The 12,619-nt window shown below is 49.2% G+C and overlaps 1 protein-coding gene across 1 annotated transcript; it reads left to right on the top strand.

Moving 5' to 3' along the window:
- The first annotated feature begins 3,614 nt into the window (after positions 1-3,614).
- On the top strand, positions 3,615-12,375 carry LOC149301630 (uncharacterized). Its single transcript, XM_089484330.1, has 3 exons — positions 3,615-3,683; positions 4,176-4,236; positions 10,348-12,375. The coding sequence occupies exons 1-3, from the start codon at positions 3,615-3,617 to the stop codon at positions 11,832-11,834; spliced, it is 1,617 nt and encodes a 538-aa protein (XP_089340456.1). The 3' UTR covers positions 11,835-12,375.
- Positions 12,376-12,619: the final 244 nt, after the last annotated feature.

Below are 12,619 nucleotides of genomic sequence, written 5' to 3' on the forward strand. Positions count from 1 at the left end.
CTACCCGATTGGACTGCCGCCTCTCTGCTCGTAGACAAGCTCGTCGGGATGCCCTTCCACCACCGCCGTGTCCTGCTCGACCAGCTCCTGCAGTTTTACCTGTGGCTGTTCCCTCTCAGCCGACTGAGGAACCTATGCAGCTGGGAGGAGCACGACCACGGCTCACCGCTACAGAGAAGGAGCGCAGGAGGAGGGAGGGTCTTTGCCTATACTGCGGCCTCCATGGACATTTTGCTCGGGAATGCCCTGCTAAGGGACGCCGACCCAACCTGCAGGGAAACGGATCCTCCCAGGTGTAGACCGGGTTCACCACCTGGGATTGTCTCTCGAACCCACTTCGTCCATGTCAGCTTCCAGGAAGGACCCTTTGCTAGTGGCCGCCAACCTGAGGCTCCCCTCCATGGAGCTCCTTCCTGTGGGAGCCATGATCGACTCAGGAGCTTCCAGCTGTTTTATGGATCTGAGCTTTGCCCAACGTCATCACATCCCACTGGAGGCTCTGGCTGAGCCCAGGCCAGTGGAGACTATCGATGGACGGCTCCTCCGGTCTGGTCCTGTGACGCACCAGACCCCTGTGCTCCACCTCGAGATCCAGGGCCATGTGGAGCAGATCCGGTTCTTGCTGGCCGCGGTCCCACACTTCCCTTTGGGTTTGGGCATGTCGTGGCTCTCGCAGCACGACCCACATATCTCTTGGTCTCGGAGGGAACTTCTTTTTGGCTCGGAATATTGTCAGGAGCATTGCTGGCCGGACCGGATCCCGGCTGCAGTGGCTGCGGAGGCCCAGGAGTGTTCGGTGGTGTTGCCAGAGAAATACCGGGACTTTGCTGATGTTTTTGATAAGAAGGAGGCGGACCGGCTCCCTCCACACCGGCCTTATGACTGTGCCATCGACCTGGTGCCGGGGGCCCCTATTCCAGCAGGGCGACTCTACTCCCTCTCAGAGCCTGAGCTGGCAGCTCTGAGGGACTTTCTGGAGAAGAATCTTCAGAGAGGGTTCATCCGCTCCTCCAAGTCCCCTGCTGGGGCCCCTGTACTGTTCGTGCGCAAGAAGTGCGGGGAGTTGCGCCTCTGCAATGATTACCGGGCCCTCAACAAGATCACCATCCGGAACCGGTACCCCCTGCCGTTGATCCCAGAGCTGCTGGAGCGGTTGCGCCACGCCAAGGTGTTTACCAAGTTGGACCTCCGTGGGGCGTACAATTTGGTGTGGATCCGGGCGGGAGACGAGTGGAAGACAGCCTTTCAGACCCGGTATGGGCATTACGAGTACACTGTGATGCCCTTTGGACTATGTAATGCTCCGGCTGTTTTTCAGCATTTTGTTAACGATGTCTTCCGGGACTATTTGGACCATTTTGTTATAATTTACTTGGATGACTTTTTGATTTACTCTCCGAACCAGGCCGCCCATGATGCCCACGTCCGTGCTGTTCTCCAGAGGCTCCGGGAGCACAGGCTTTACGCGAAGTTGGAGAAGTGTGCCTTCGACCTCCGTGAGGTGGACTTCCTAGGCTACCGTGTCTCTGCTCAAGGTGTGGCCATGGACACGTCCAAGGTGGAGTCGGTGCTATCTTGGCAACCTCCTCACAACAGGAAGGATGTTCAGAGGTTCCTAGGGTTTGCGAACTTCTATCGGAAGTTCATCAAGGACTACGCCACCCTGGTGAGCCCTATCTCTCGACTGTTGTGAGGGAAGACCCGGTTCGAGTGGACAGCTGCTGCACAGAAGTCCTTCGAGGTCTTGAAGGTGAGGTTTACGTCAGCCCCGATCCTGCAACACCCTGACCCGCGCACGCCCTTTGTCCTGGAAGCAGATGCCTCTGATGTTGCCATAGGGGCTGTGTTGCTTCAGCCAACAGGGCCCAAGGCGCACCTGTTGCCCTGCGCCTTTTACTCCCGACAGCTCACCACCCCAGAGCTTAATTACACCATCTGGGAGAAGGAGCTGTTGGCGATCAAAGCGGCCTTTGAGACCTGGCGGCATTTGCTGGAGGGAGCGGCTCACCCAGTCCGGGTGCACACGGATCACCGGAACTTGGAGCACCTACAGACAGTGAGGAAGCTCTCCCAGAGGCAGCAGCGATGGTCATCGTTCTTTGCCCGCTTCAACTTCCAGCTCCAATATGTGCCTCGAGCCCAGAACCGACAGGCCGACGCTCTCTCCAGGAAACCAGAGTATGACACAGACCCAGAGGGGGAGATTCTGTCCACCATTCTGCGCCCAGAGAACTTCGCCGCTGCTCTGAGGGAGGCTACACTGCTGGACCAGATCCGGGAACTCCAGGGCCAGGACCCGTTTGTGGCACAGCATTCGGCGGAGGGGGACGCCTCTCCCTTCGTGATGCGGGATGGCTTGCTTTACCACCGGGATCGCCTTTATGTGCCAGCGGGTCCTTGTAGGGAGACGGTCTTGCGGCTTTGTCATGACTTGAAATCGGCTGGGCACTTTGGCTTTTGTAAAACCCTGCACCTCCTCACCCGGGAGTTTTGGTGGCCTCGAGTCCGGGCGGAGGTGGCTCAGTACGTGGCCACTTGCCCGGTGTGTCACCGGGCTAAAGACCATAGGGGACAACCTGCAGGTTTGTTGCTGCCTTTGCCAACACCAGCAGGGCCTTGGAAACTAGTCTCTATGGACTTTATCACGGACCTGCCCCCCTCTGCTGGTTGCACTACCATTTGGGTGGTGGTGGACCTTTTTTCCAAGATGGCCCACTTCGTACCCTGCGTTGGCCTCCCCACGGCGAAGGAGACGGCCCGGATGTTCATCCAGCATGTCTTCCGGCTTCATGGCCTTCCCGAGGGTGTGATTTCAGACCGTGGTACCCAGTTCACCGCCCGCTTCTGGACCAGCTTGCTCCGCCTCCTGGACGTCGCGCCTCACCTGTCCTCGGCACATCACCCTGAGTCGGATGGTCAGACGGAGAGGACCAACGGGACCCTGGAGCAGTATCTCCGTTGCTATGCCAGCTACCGGCAGGACAACTGGGTCGACTTGCTCCCGCTGGCCGAGTTCGCCTACAACAACTCGGTCCATGCCTCGACCCAGCAGACCCCCTTCTTTGCCACTGGGGGCTTCCATCCTCGAGGATTCCCTGCTGTAGCTCCTGTCTCAACAGTCCCAGCGGCAGATCAGTGGCTCCAGGAACTCCGAGCGGCACAGTCCCTGTTGAAAGAACAGCTTGAGGTAGCCAAGGAGACGTATAAACGGGGAGCGGATCGGCGACGTCAAGAAGGTCCACCGTTGCAGGTGGGGGATTCAGTCTGGCTGTCCACAAGACACCTTCCTCTGCAGCGGTCGTGTCGCAAGTTGGATGCCCGGTTCGTGGGGCCATATAAAATTGTGGCCCAGATTAATCCTGTGGCTTTTCGGCTCCAGCTTCCCCGGACATGGCGGATCCACCCAGTCTTCCACCGCTCCTTGCTTCTCCCTGCCTCAGGGGTTCGGCCGGATGCAGGTTCAACTCCTCCGCCCGATCCAGTCCTGGTGGATGGGGAAGAGGAATTCGAGGTGGCTGAGATTTTGGACTCCCGTCGACATCGGGGTCGCCTCTAGTATCTTATTGACTGGGTTGGCTATGGGCCAGAGGAGCGCTCCTGGGAGGATGCCTTAGATGTTCATGCCCCTCGTCTGGTTCAGGCCTTCCATCATCGCTTCCCTGACCGGCCTCGTCCTCCTCAGGGTGAGAGGGAGATTGATGAGAGGGGGAGTAATGTCATGCCCAGCCTGGAGGATGGCTTGGAGGACTCAGAGGATGAGCTAGAGCCCCTGGGACCTGAACCTGTAATGGAGGAGCCAGAGCCCCTGGGGCTTGAACCTGTAACGGAGGAGCCAGAGGCTGGCCCTAGTTCTGCTGGAGCAGAGTCTATGGCCCCTCCAGAGATTCAGCAGTCAAGTTTGCCTGGTGCCGAGGCTGTGGACACGGAGGAGGATCTGGGCAGTGTGCCTACCTTCAATGAGCGTCGAGCAGAAAGAGAGGGCCTTCGAAGATCTCGGAGGCTTTATCAGAAGCGTCTTCGTAATCAGACACAGCTGAAGGCCGGCTCCTTGTCTTCTTAAGCACCTAGAGCATGTGTGGTTCTTTGCCAGTGGATATCTGACTCTTTTAGAGGAAAGACTCTGTCTCTGGCTCCTTTGGCTTCTTGTCTTGACTACCTGGAAACCTTGACCTTGGACTGCTTTATCGACCTGGCTATCTGTTGCCCTGAACCTCGGACCGTCTGACAATTCTCTTGGTAATCCCTTTTGGTAGAACTACTGTGAATCTCCAGGACTGTGTAGCTTACACTGACTTTGCTGTGCGGGGAGGGGGTTTGTTTGTTTGGGAACTAGCTGCCTTATCAGCCCTTTGGCTGCTTTCCCGGACATCCACTCTTAACCTTCTCTTCTCCAGGCTAAACATTCCCAGCTCCCTAAACCACTCCTCGTAGGGCTTGATGGTTTCCAGACCCTTCACCATTTTCATTGCTCTCCAGCTTCTCAACATCCCTTTTGAATTGTGGTGACCAGATGTGGACACAGTATTCCAAGTGGGGGCCTGACCAAAGCAGAATAGAGTTGCACTATTACTTACCTTCATCTATAACATAGAATCATAGAGTTGAAAGAACCTAGAAGGGCCATCCAGTCCAACCCCTTGCCATAACACTATACTCGCATTGATGTCGCCTAGGATCACATTGGCCTTTTTAGTTGCTGCATCACACTGTTGATCCCGGTTCGAGTTGTGGTCTACCAGGGCTCCTAGATCCCTTTCACACATAGCTTTCACACATAGCATAACTGTCATAGCAACTTTCTGTGAAATCTTGGAATTTGTAGTTTAGTGAGGCACTATTGCTTTCCACTATCTAAGGATTCTAAATATCCTATCCTAAACTGTCAATTCTAGGATTTTGAGGGAAGGAACCATGGAGAAAAATGTTTTTGGCTCCAAATGCTCCTCAGCCCATCCATGACCAAGTTTGCTGCCTTTTTTGGCCCCTTCTCCAGTGTTTTGAGACTGTGGAGAGGCTTGTATAAAATGGCTCCCTTGGCCCTGCAATGTCTCAGAGAACAGGGGCTGTCGGATATTGAGAGGCAAAATATTATTTGTCTCCCCCGCCCCCCAGGGAATACCATGTGGGGCTGCTCCTGAGATCCCCTGGGGGGCAATGTGACCACACACCCCATCAACAACAGTAGTCCATCCCTGTCTTAGAGATGTGTTAAGGCTGCTCTCTGGCACTTGACCCTCACCAAAATTGAAGTCCAGGTCCCAATCCCCCTTGCTCTGCCTTTCCCAATGAGTTATTTGTATATTGATAATCCTGCCTTTCTCAACAAATGGGCTTCAGAGTGTCCCTTTTATGCATCACACACACTGTGGGTGTGTTTCTGTCTGTGATAGAGAGATGGAAGGAATGTGAAAAATAGAAAGGCAGGGAAGAGATGCTGAGGGTGAAATGGTAAAGCAGTGCAGTTGGGCAAGTGGGAAGGTTGGAGAGCAGAGGGAGAAAGGGAAGGGGATCAGGTCCCTGGGAGCCAGGAGGGGAAGGCAGGAGCAAAGCCAGGATCGCCTAGCTCTGTGTGGACAGGAAGGGACCTCTGGGAAGGGCCAGGAGAGGGGCCTTGGGGATTGGGAGGCAGCCACCAACCTGACAGGTTTTAAGAACTGGATTGAGTGAACTTCTGAGAACCAACTCAAATCCTTGGGGGCATTCTCACTGGCCTAAACTCTGGGTTACAAATCGAATTCAAGGTATAGCGTTCCTATTAGAAAGCGAATTAACTCTAGAACAGTTCTAGATTAACCCGCAATCATTCCCGCTAAGATCCAAATCATAACCCAGGTTTTTATTTAATCCGTGTTAAGGGCTTATATACTGGGTTAAAAAAATAGAAGGGTCGAACCTACAATTTTCCCTTGATTCAGGACAGGAATCGGAGTATTTAAATAGGAACGATCAGCCTCTGAAATTGGGTTAACTGGATGGGAGGAGCAGAGCACGATGGGCTGGCTTGGGGGAGTTGCCCTTTCTGTCCCCATTCGTCATCGGCGTTGCCATCTTTGCTTCCCTCACCCCTTTGTCCGCGGTGGTCTTTCAGTAAGAGATAAGGATTATTAATTTTTTAATTTTTTTAATGGTTTACAGGTGCTTATTCTCTTCAGCACTTTAAGCGCCTGAAGTCCTGGCCGCTCAAGTGCCTGCATCTGTCAAAGGACTCTTAAAGGCTTCCCCCGGTGGATTGCAACCTCCCCTCTGTGTGAGGAGAGCCATTGAACACCATTTGTAACAGAGGAGAGGGTGGATGCACAGCAATCTGGGAGGAAATAGAGCCTTTCCTTCTCTCTTTCCCAAACGGAATCTGGGGAGACATAGGAAACCTTGGATGTGTGTGTGTGTATTCCACTTCAACCCACTGCCTTCTCCTCCTTGATCCGATTTTCCAACCCTGGGCTTTGGATGCAGAGTCTCTAGCCACTTAAACCCACTGCCTTCTCCTCCTTGATCCGATTTTCCAAACACACACACACACAAAGAGAGAGAGAGAGAAAGGAGGAGGCTGGGTACATAAGCCAGCCTGATTCCATGCCCTCCTTTCCCAAGGCGCATCCTCCATTGCTCCCCCCTGTCCAGGAGGACTTCCAAAATGCCCTCTCTCTCCCTTTGCACAGTCCAAAACCACACACTCCTTCACACAGAGTCCATAAGCCAGGCTGCAAAGAGGAGGAGAGAGGCTGGGCCAGGGAGGTGTGTGTGTATCCCTTTAAGACGTCTCTCCCAGGGACAGCAAGGCAGCTTGTGTGTGTGTGTGTGTTTGCACGCATGTATATATACACATATGAATGTATATTTGTGTGTGTGTGTGTGTGTGTGTGTGCGTGTATTAGGGTGAATTATAAAGTAACAACTTTTTTAATTTATGAAAAAAAAACTCATCTGTAGTTCAAAACCCACTGTAGAAATAATACAGTTTGAGACCATTTAACCTGCCCTGGCTCAGTACTAAGGAATTATGGGAACTGTTGTGTTTGTGAGACATTTATCCTCCTCTGCTAGAGAGTGCTGGTGCCATAATAAACTACCATTCCCAGGATTCCCTAGCACTGAGTTATGGCAGTTAATATGGGGAGACACAGAAGAGGACGAATAAGGCTCCTTCTTGTCTGCGGAGACGCAACAGAAGAGCCTCGGATGCAGCCAAGCAGAAGTGCTTTGGGGAGGCAGTTTTCTCTCTCCCTCTCTTTTGTTATTCGTGGGGAAGGATGGTTGAGGGAGAGAGAAAACTGCCTGCCTCCCCAAAGCACTTCTGCTTGGCTGCCTTGGAAGAAAGACCCCAGAGAGCCGGGGGGAAGTTCCTCCAGAGAGGCAGTCATGCTTCTGGCTTGGAGATTTGGGGAAAGATTTTTTGGAGAGGCAGCAACCAATGAAAATCGTCTGCATCCAAGGCTCTTCTGTTGCGTCTCCGCAGACAAGAAGGAGTCAGGTAGTGGGAATGCAGGTACAGGATACATCGGTGCATGTTACTCCGAATTATTGTGACGTCATGATGACGTCGCTTTGACAGCCAAAACAAGTGAATGTGAATGAAAAAGTAACAGAACCGGTTTAAATATACACCGATTCATCCATGACTGGGAACAAAACCAGGACAATTACAGCGAATCAAAATAAAATGTTAAGTAAATGGGAACGATGAAGATAAAGCGATTTGAAAAGCAGGATAAAACTCGCTGCATTTTAAGTTGTTTTATAATGAACCGCTGTATTTAAAATTGTTGTAAATCGTAAGTGAGAATGCCCCCCATGTTTTTCAGACATATTTAGGGGTTCCATTTAGTAATTATACTATCTATGAAGGTAGGAAACTTGCTTGTTTTCTAATGTTTCTTTTCCTACCTGAGCTTGCTTAGTTTCATGGTTGATTCCAGAGGCCCTTTGTTACCCGAAATGCTGGAGTCTGGGAAGGACACCCACAAGTCCTATGCTTTTAGGGGAATTTAGTACTTAGCTGAAAAGAGAGATATAGTTTGGTTGGGGCAAGAATGACCTCAGGATTCAGCCCAACTGTGCCAGGCCCAGAAGCACACTGAATTCCAAATGCACTTGAAATAGGTTTTATCTTCTATTTAGGGGAAAAGCAAAACACACACACACACACATAAGTGTTCACACATGGACAACAACTAGATATCAGGTGGGAGTGGTCAAGAGATGTAAGACTTTGATAATGGTAATACTTTAGCTAGGCGGATCTGGATTCCAATTGCTGAGGGTTCGAAATGGGAAGAGAAGTCAGGAGCTCCTGCGACAAGCGAAGTTGGCGAGTGCATTGAGATGCTTAGCCATGTAAACCAACAGACTGTCTGTAATTGGACTGATGTCAAAGAACAGTCAGTCAGGGCAGATATTCCTAAGATCCTATGATCCTATACTGTAATTCTTGCTTGGGGTCAGGATCAGATCCATAAATTAATACAGGTCTTATTTAGCCCAGGGGCTGGAGTTTCTCCACCTGAGATATTAATCATAGAATCATCCAGTCCAACCCCCCTTCTGCCAGGCAGGGACTCTCAATCAAAGCATCCCCAGCAGATGGCCATCCAACCTCTGCTTAAAGACCTCCAAAGAAGGAGATTCCACTACACTCCGAAGTAGAGTGTGTTCCACTGTCGAAAAGCCCTTACTGTCAGGAAGTTCCTCTTAATGTCGATGTGGAATCTCTTTTCCTGTGACTTGCTTCCATTGTTCCGTGTTCTAGTATCTGGAGCAGCAGAAAACAAGCTTGCTCCCTCCTCAATATGACATCCCTTCAAGTATTTAAACAGGGCTATAATATCACTCTTAACCTTCTCTTCTCCAGGCTAAACATCCCCAGCTCCCTAAGTCTCTCCTCACAGGGCTTCATGGTTTCCAGACCCTTCACCATTTCAGTCACCCTCCTTTGGACACTCTCCAGCTTCTGAACATATTTTTAAAATTGTGGTGCCCAGAACTGAAAACAATATTCCAGGCGGACTCTGACCAAAGCAGAATAGAGCGGCACTATTACTTCCCTTGATCTAGACACTATACTTCTATTGATGCAGCCGAAAATTGCATTGGCCTTTTTAGCTGCCGCATCACATTGTTGACTCACGTTCAACTTGCGGTCTACTTTGACTCCTAGATCCCTTTCACATGTAGTCTCGTTCAGCCAGGTGTCACCCATCCTATCTCTGTGCATTTCATTTTTCCGCCCTTCATCGCAGTACCTTACATTTCTCTGTGATGAAATTCATTTTGTTAGCATTGGCCCAGCTTTCTAATCTATTAAGGTCATTCTGAAATTTGATCCAGTTCTCAGGGGTAGTAGCTACTCCTCCTTTGGTGCCATCTGCAAATTTGATAAGTATACTTCCAATACTGTCATCCAAATCATTGATAAAGATGTTGAACAGCACTGGGCCCAGGATAGAACCCTGTGGGACCCCACTGGTCTCCAGGATGAAAAGGAGCCATCATTGAGCACCTTTTGGGTTCAGCCAGTCAACCAGTTACAAATTCCTGTAACCGAGTGTTCAAAAAGGTTTAATTAACTTAAGAATATTTCCCAGGTTGAAAAATGGTCTGAAACCAAATTGAATGTAATCAGAGAGAAATGATTAGCACACTGGCTCTCAGGTCCTTCTTGGCTCTGAATTTCGATTGCGTTTGAAAGCCAGTATACACTAGAGTCTGAGGGTGACGTTCCCAGATGCAGCTCAGCAATAACATAGCAGAATACGGAAGCAAATATTCAGCTATATAGATATTGGAAGTGCACTGACCACTTTTCACACTTAAAAATAAGTCACAGACATAGTTGATTTCATCAAAATCCTTGGAGGTTCTCTATCTTGAGTTGCAAAATAATACTAATATTTGCAAGCTCTCCTGTCCGAATTCCATCAACTTCACCATCTCTTGTACACACAACTCCAATCCAAACCACACCAATCCGCATGTGAGCTGCATACTGTTTTGGCTGTGAGTCATCTCCTGGTGCAAACAGCATGAAGCATCCTCTGCAGTTAGCTTCCATCATGCCTTGGGCTCTGGATCAGGACTCTATGGCAGTCTCACAGGAAATGATGCCACCTGTCAATCAAAGTATTTTTGCACATGTTTAATGGAATATCCCCATTCTTTGCTAGCTCCTATAAGTAAGGATACAATTGTTCCATGTATTTAGGGGCATAAGCAGCAGGGTCATGCTTGGGTTACTCACCTTTCTTAATTTAATCTCTAATAAGGAGGGGTTAATGAGGGCTAAATCATGAGTAAAACCCTCCCCTCTTAACTCTGATTTTCAGTCTTATCTCTCATTGTCTTTCTTTACAGAAAAACATTTGAGTCATGAGAGAGTCCACACAGGAAAGAAGTCACATAAATGCCAGCATTGTGGGAAAAGTTTTTCTTGGAAGTCAGAACTAGTGAGACATCAGAGATTCCACACAGGAGAGAAGCCATACAAATGCCAGCATTGTGGGAAATGTTTTTCATTGAAATCAAACCTAGTTAAACATCAGAGAGTCCACACAGGAGAGAAGCCATACAAATGCCAGCGTTGTGGGAAATGTTTTTCTTTGAAGTCAATCCTAGTGACACATCAGAGAGTCCACACAGGAGAGAAGCCATACAAATGCCAGCATTGTGGCAACTGTTTTTCTCGGCAGTCAAACCTACTGACACACCAGGGAATCCACACAGGACAGAAGCCATACAAATGCCAGCATTGTGGGAAAAGTTTTTCTTGGAAGTCAGAACTAGTGAGACATCAGAGATTCCACACAGGAGAGAAGCCATACAAATGCCAGCATTGTGGGAAATGTTTTTCATTGAAATCAAACCTAGTTAAACATCAGAGAGTCCACACAGGAGAGAAGCCATACAAATGCCAGCGTTGTGGGAAATGTTTTTCTTTGAAGTCAATCCTAGTGACACATCAGAGAGTCCACACAGGAGAGAAGCCATACAAATGCCAGCATTGTGGCAACTGTTTTTCTCGGCAGTCAAACCTACTGACACACCAGGGAATCCACACAGGACAGAAGCCATACAAATGCCAGCATTGTGGGAAATGTTTTTCTTCGAAGTCAGACCTAGTGAGACATCAGAGAATCCACACAGGAGAGAAGCCACACAAATGCCAGCATTGTGGGAAATGTTTTTCTCAGACGTCACATCTAGTGATACATCAGAGAATCCACACAGGAGAGAATCCATACAAATGCCAGCATTGTGGGAAATGTTTTTCTCAGAAGTCATACCTAGTGAAACATCAGATAGTCCACACAGGAGAGAAGCCATACAAATGCCAGCATTGTGGGAAATGTTTTTCTTCGAAGTCAGACCTAGTGAGACATCAGAGAGTCCACACAGGAGAGAAGCCATACAAATGCCAGCATTGTGGGAACTGTTTTTCTCAGCAGTCAAACCTACTGACACACCAGAGAGTCCACACAGGAGAGAAGCCACACAAATGCCAGCATTGTGGGAAATGTTTTTCTTCGAAGTCAGACCTAGTGAAACATCAGAGAGTCCACACAGGAGAGAAGCCACACAAATGCCAGCATTGTGGGAAATGTTTTTCTTCGAAGTCAGACCTAGTGAAGCATCAGAGAGTCCACACAGGAGAGAATCCATACAAATGCCAGCATTGTGGGAAATGTTTTTCCAGTACGTCACCCCTAGTGAGACATCAGAGAGTCCACACAGGAGAGAAGCCATACAAATGCCAGCATTGTGGGAAATGTTTTTCTCGGAAGTCATACCTAGTGAGACATCAGAGAGTCCACACAGGAGAGAAGCCACACAAATCCCAGTAGTTAACGGATACTATTTTTTCAATAAGGATTACAAAAAATATATTTTCAATCCAGTGGTGCTAAGAAAAGGCCCTTGTGATTTTGCTTGTAACATTTGTCTGTCCATATGTCTGTTTATATTTTAAGGTTGTATGTTGTTAAGTTGAGGTTTTCATTGCTAATTGTATAGATAATTACTATGGGTTGTATATTTGGCTGGGGATTGTGGGTCATGGTATAGATTAGGTAGATGGGGGAGCTGGGATTTGTTAGAGCTGTCTAGAATAGTTATGGGAATGATAGCTTTTGCAATGTGTGGGATGTTGGCTGAAGAAAGTTGGAGGCTGGTATTAACAGAAAGGGCTAGTTTCTGGGAATGACAAAGGGGGGGGATTGTTACCTGAGGGGCATAGACTGTGGGAATTGGAGGTGGGGGCTTGGTTTTGAAGAGGGTGGAGTTTTAGGTTTTGGGTTTTTAATGTATTTTTTGGATTGGAGTGGGCAGTTCTGGCTTAAACGCTGAATTTTTATGTATTCTCAATAAAGTTCTTTGCTGTTTCAACACACTGGATTCTCTGATGCACAGAAGTTCTGAATTTGCACAAAACTGACCCTTTCTTCTCTCCTCAGTCCTCAGCTCCATTCCCAGCTGTAAGTACAGCAGAGGCAAACACACACACACGATATACACAGGGAGGGCTATATTTCCAAGGCGGAGCCTTCCTTTCCTGCCTTTCCCTCCTGAATCCAGCTCTGACTTTGGGCTCCATTGTGGTCTCCTCAAAGGAAGAAAGGAAGGGGAGACC

Source organism: Sceloporus occidentalis, unplaced genomic scaffold (assembly GCF_023333645.1).
Source record: "Sceloporus occidentalis isolate IW3139 unplaced genomic scaffold, rSceOcc1.0.p SCAF_21, whole genome shotgun sequence".
Classification (NCBI taxonomy): Eukaryota; Metazoa; Chordata; class Lepidosauria; order Squamata; family Phrynosomatidae; genus Sceloporus; species Sceloporus occidentalis.

Coding starts and splice junctions, on each gene's coding strand:
- LOC149301630 (XM_089484330.1), top strand. CDS start 3,615: ATGTTCATGCCCCTCGTCTGGTTCAGGCCTTCCATCATCGCTTCCCTG. Junction 3,684..4,175: donor CCGGCCTCGTCCTCCTCAGG/GTGAGAGGGAGA, acceptor CCTTGACCTTGG/ACTGCTTTATCGACCTGGCT. Junction 4,237..10,347: donor ACCGTCTGACAATTCTCTTG/GTAATCCCTTTT, acceptor CTTTCTTTACAG/AAAAACATTTGAGTCATGAG.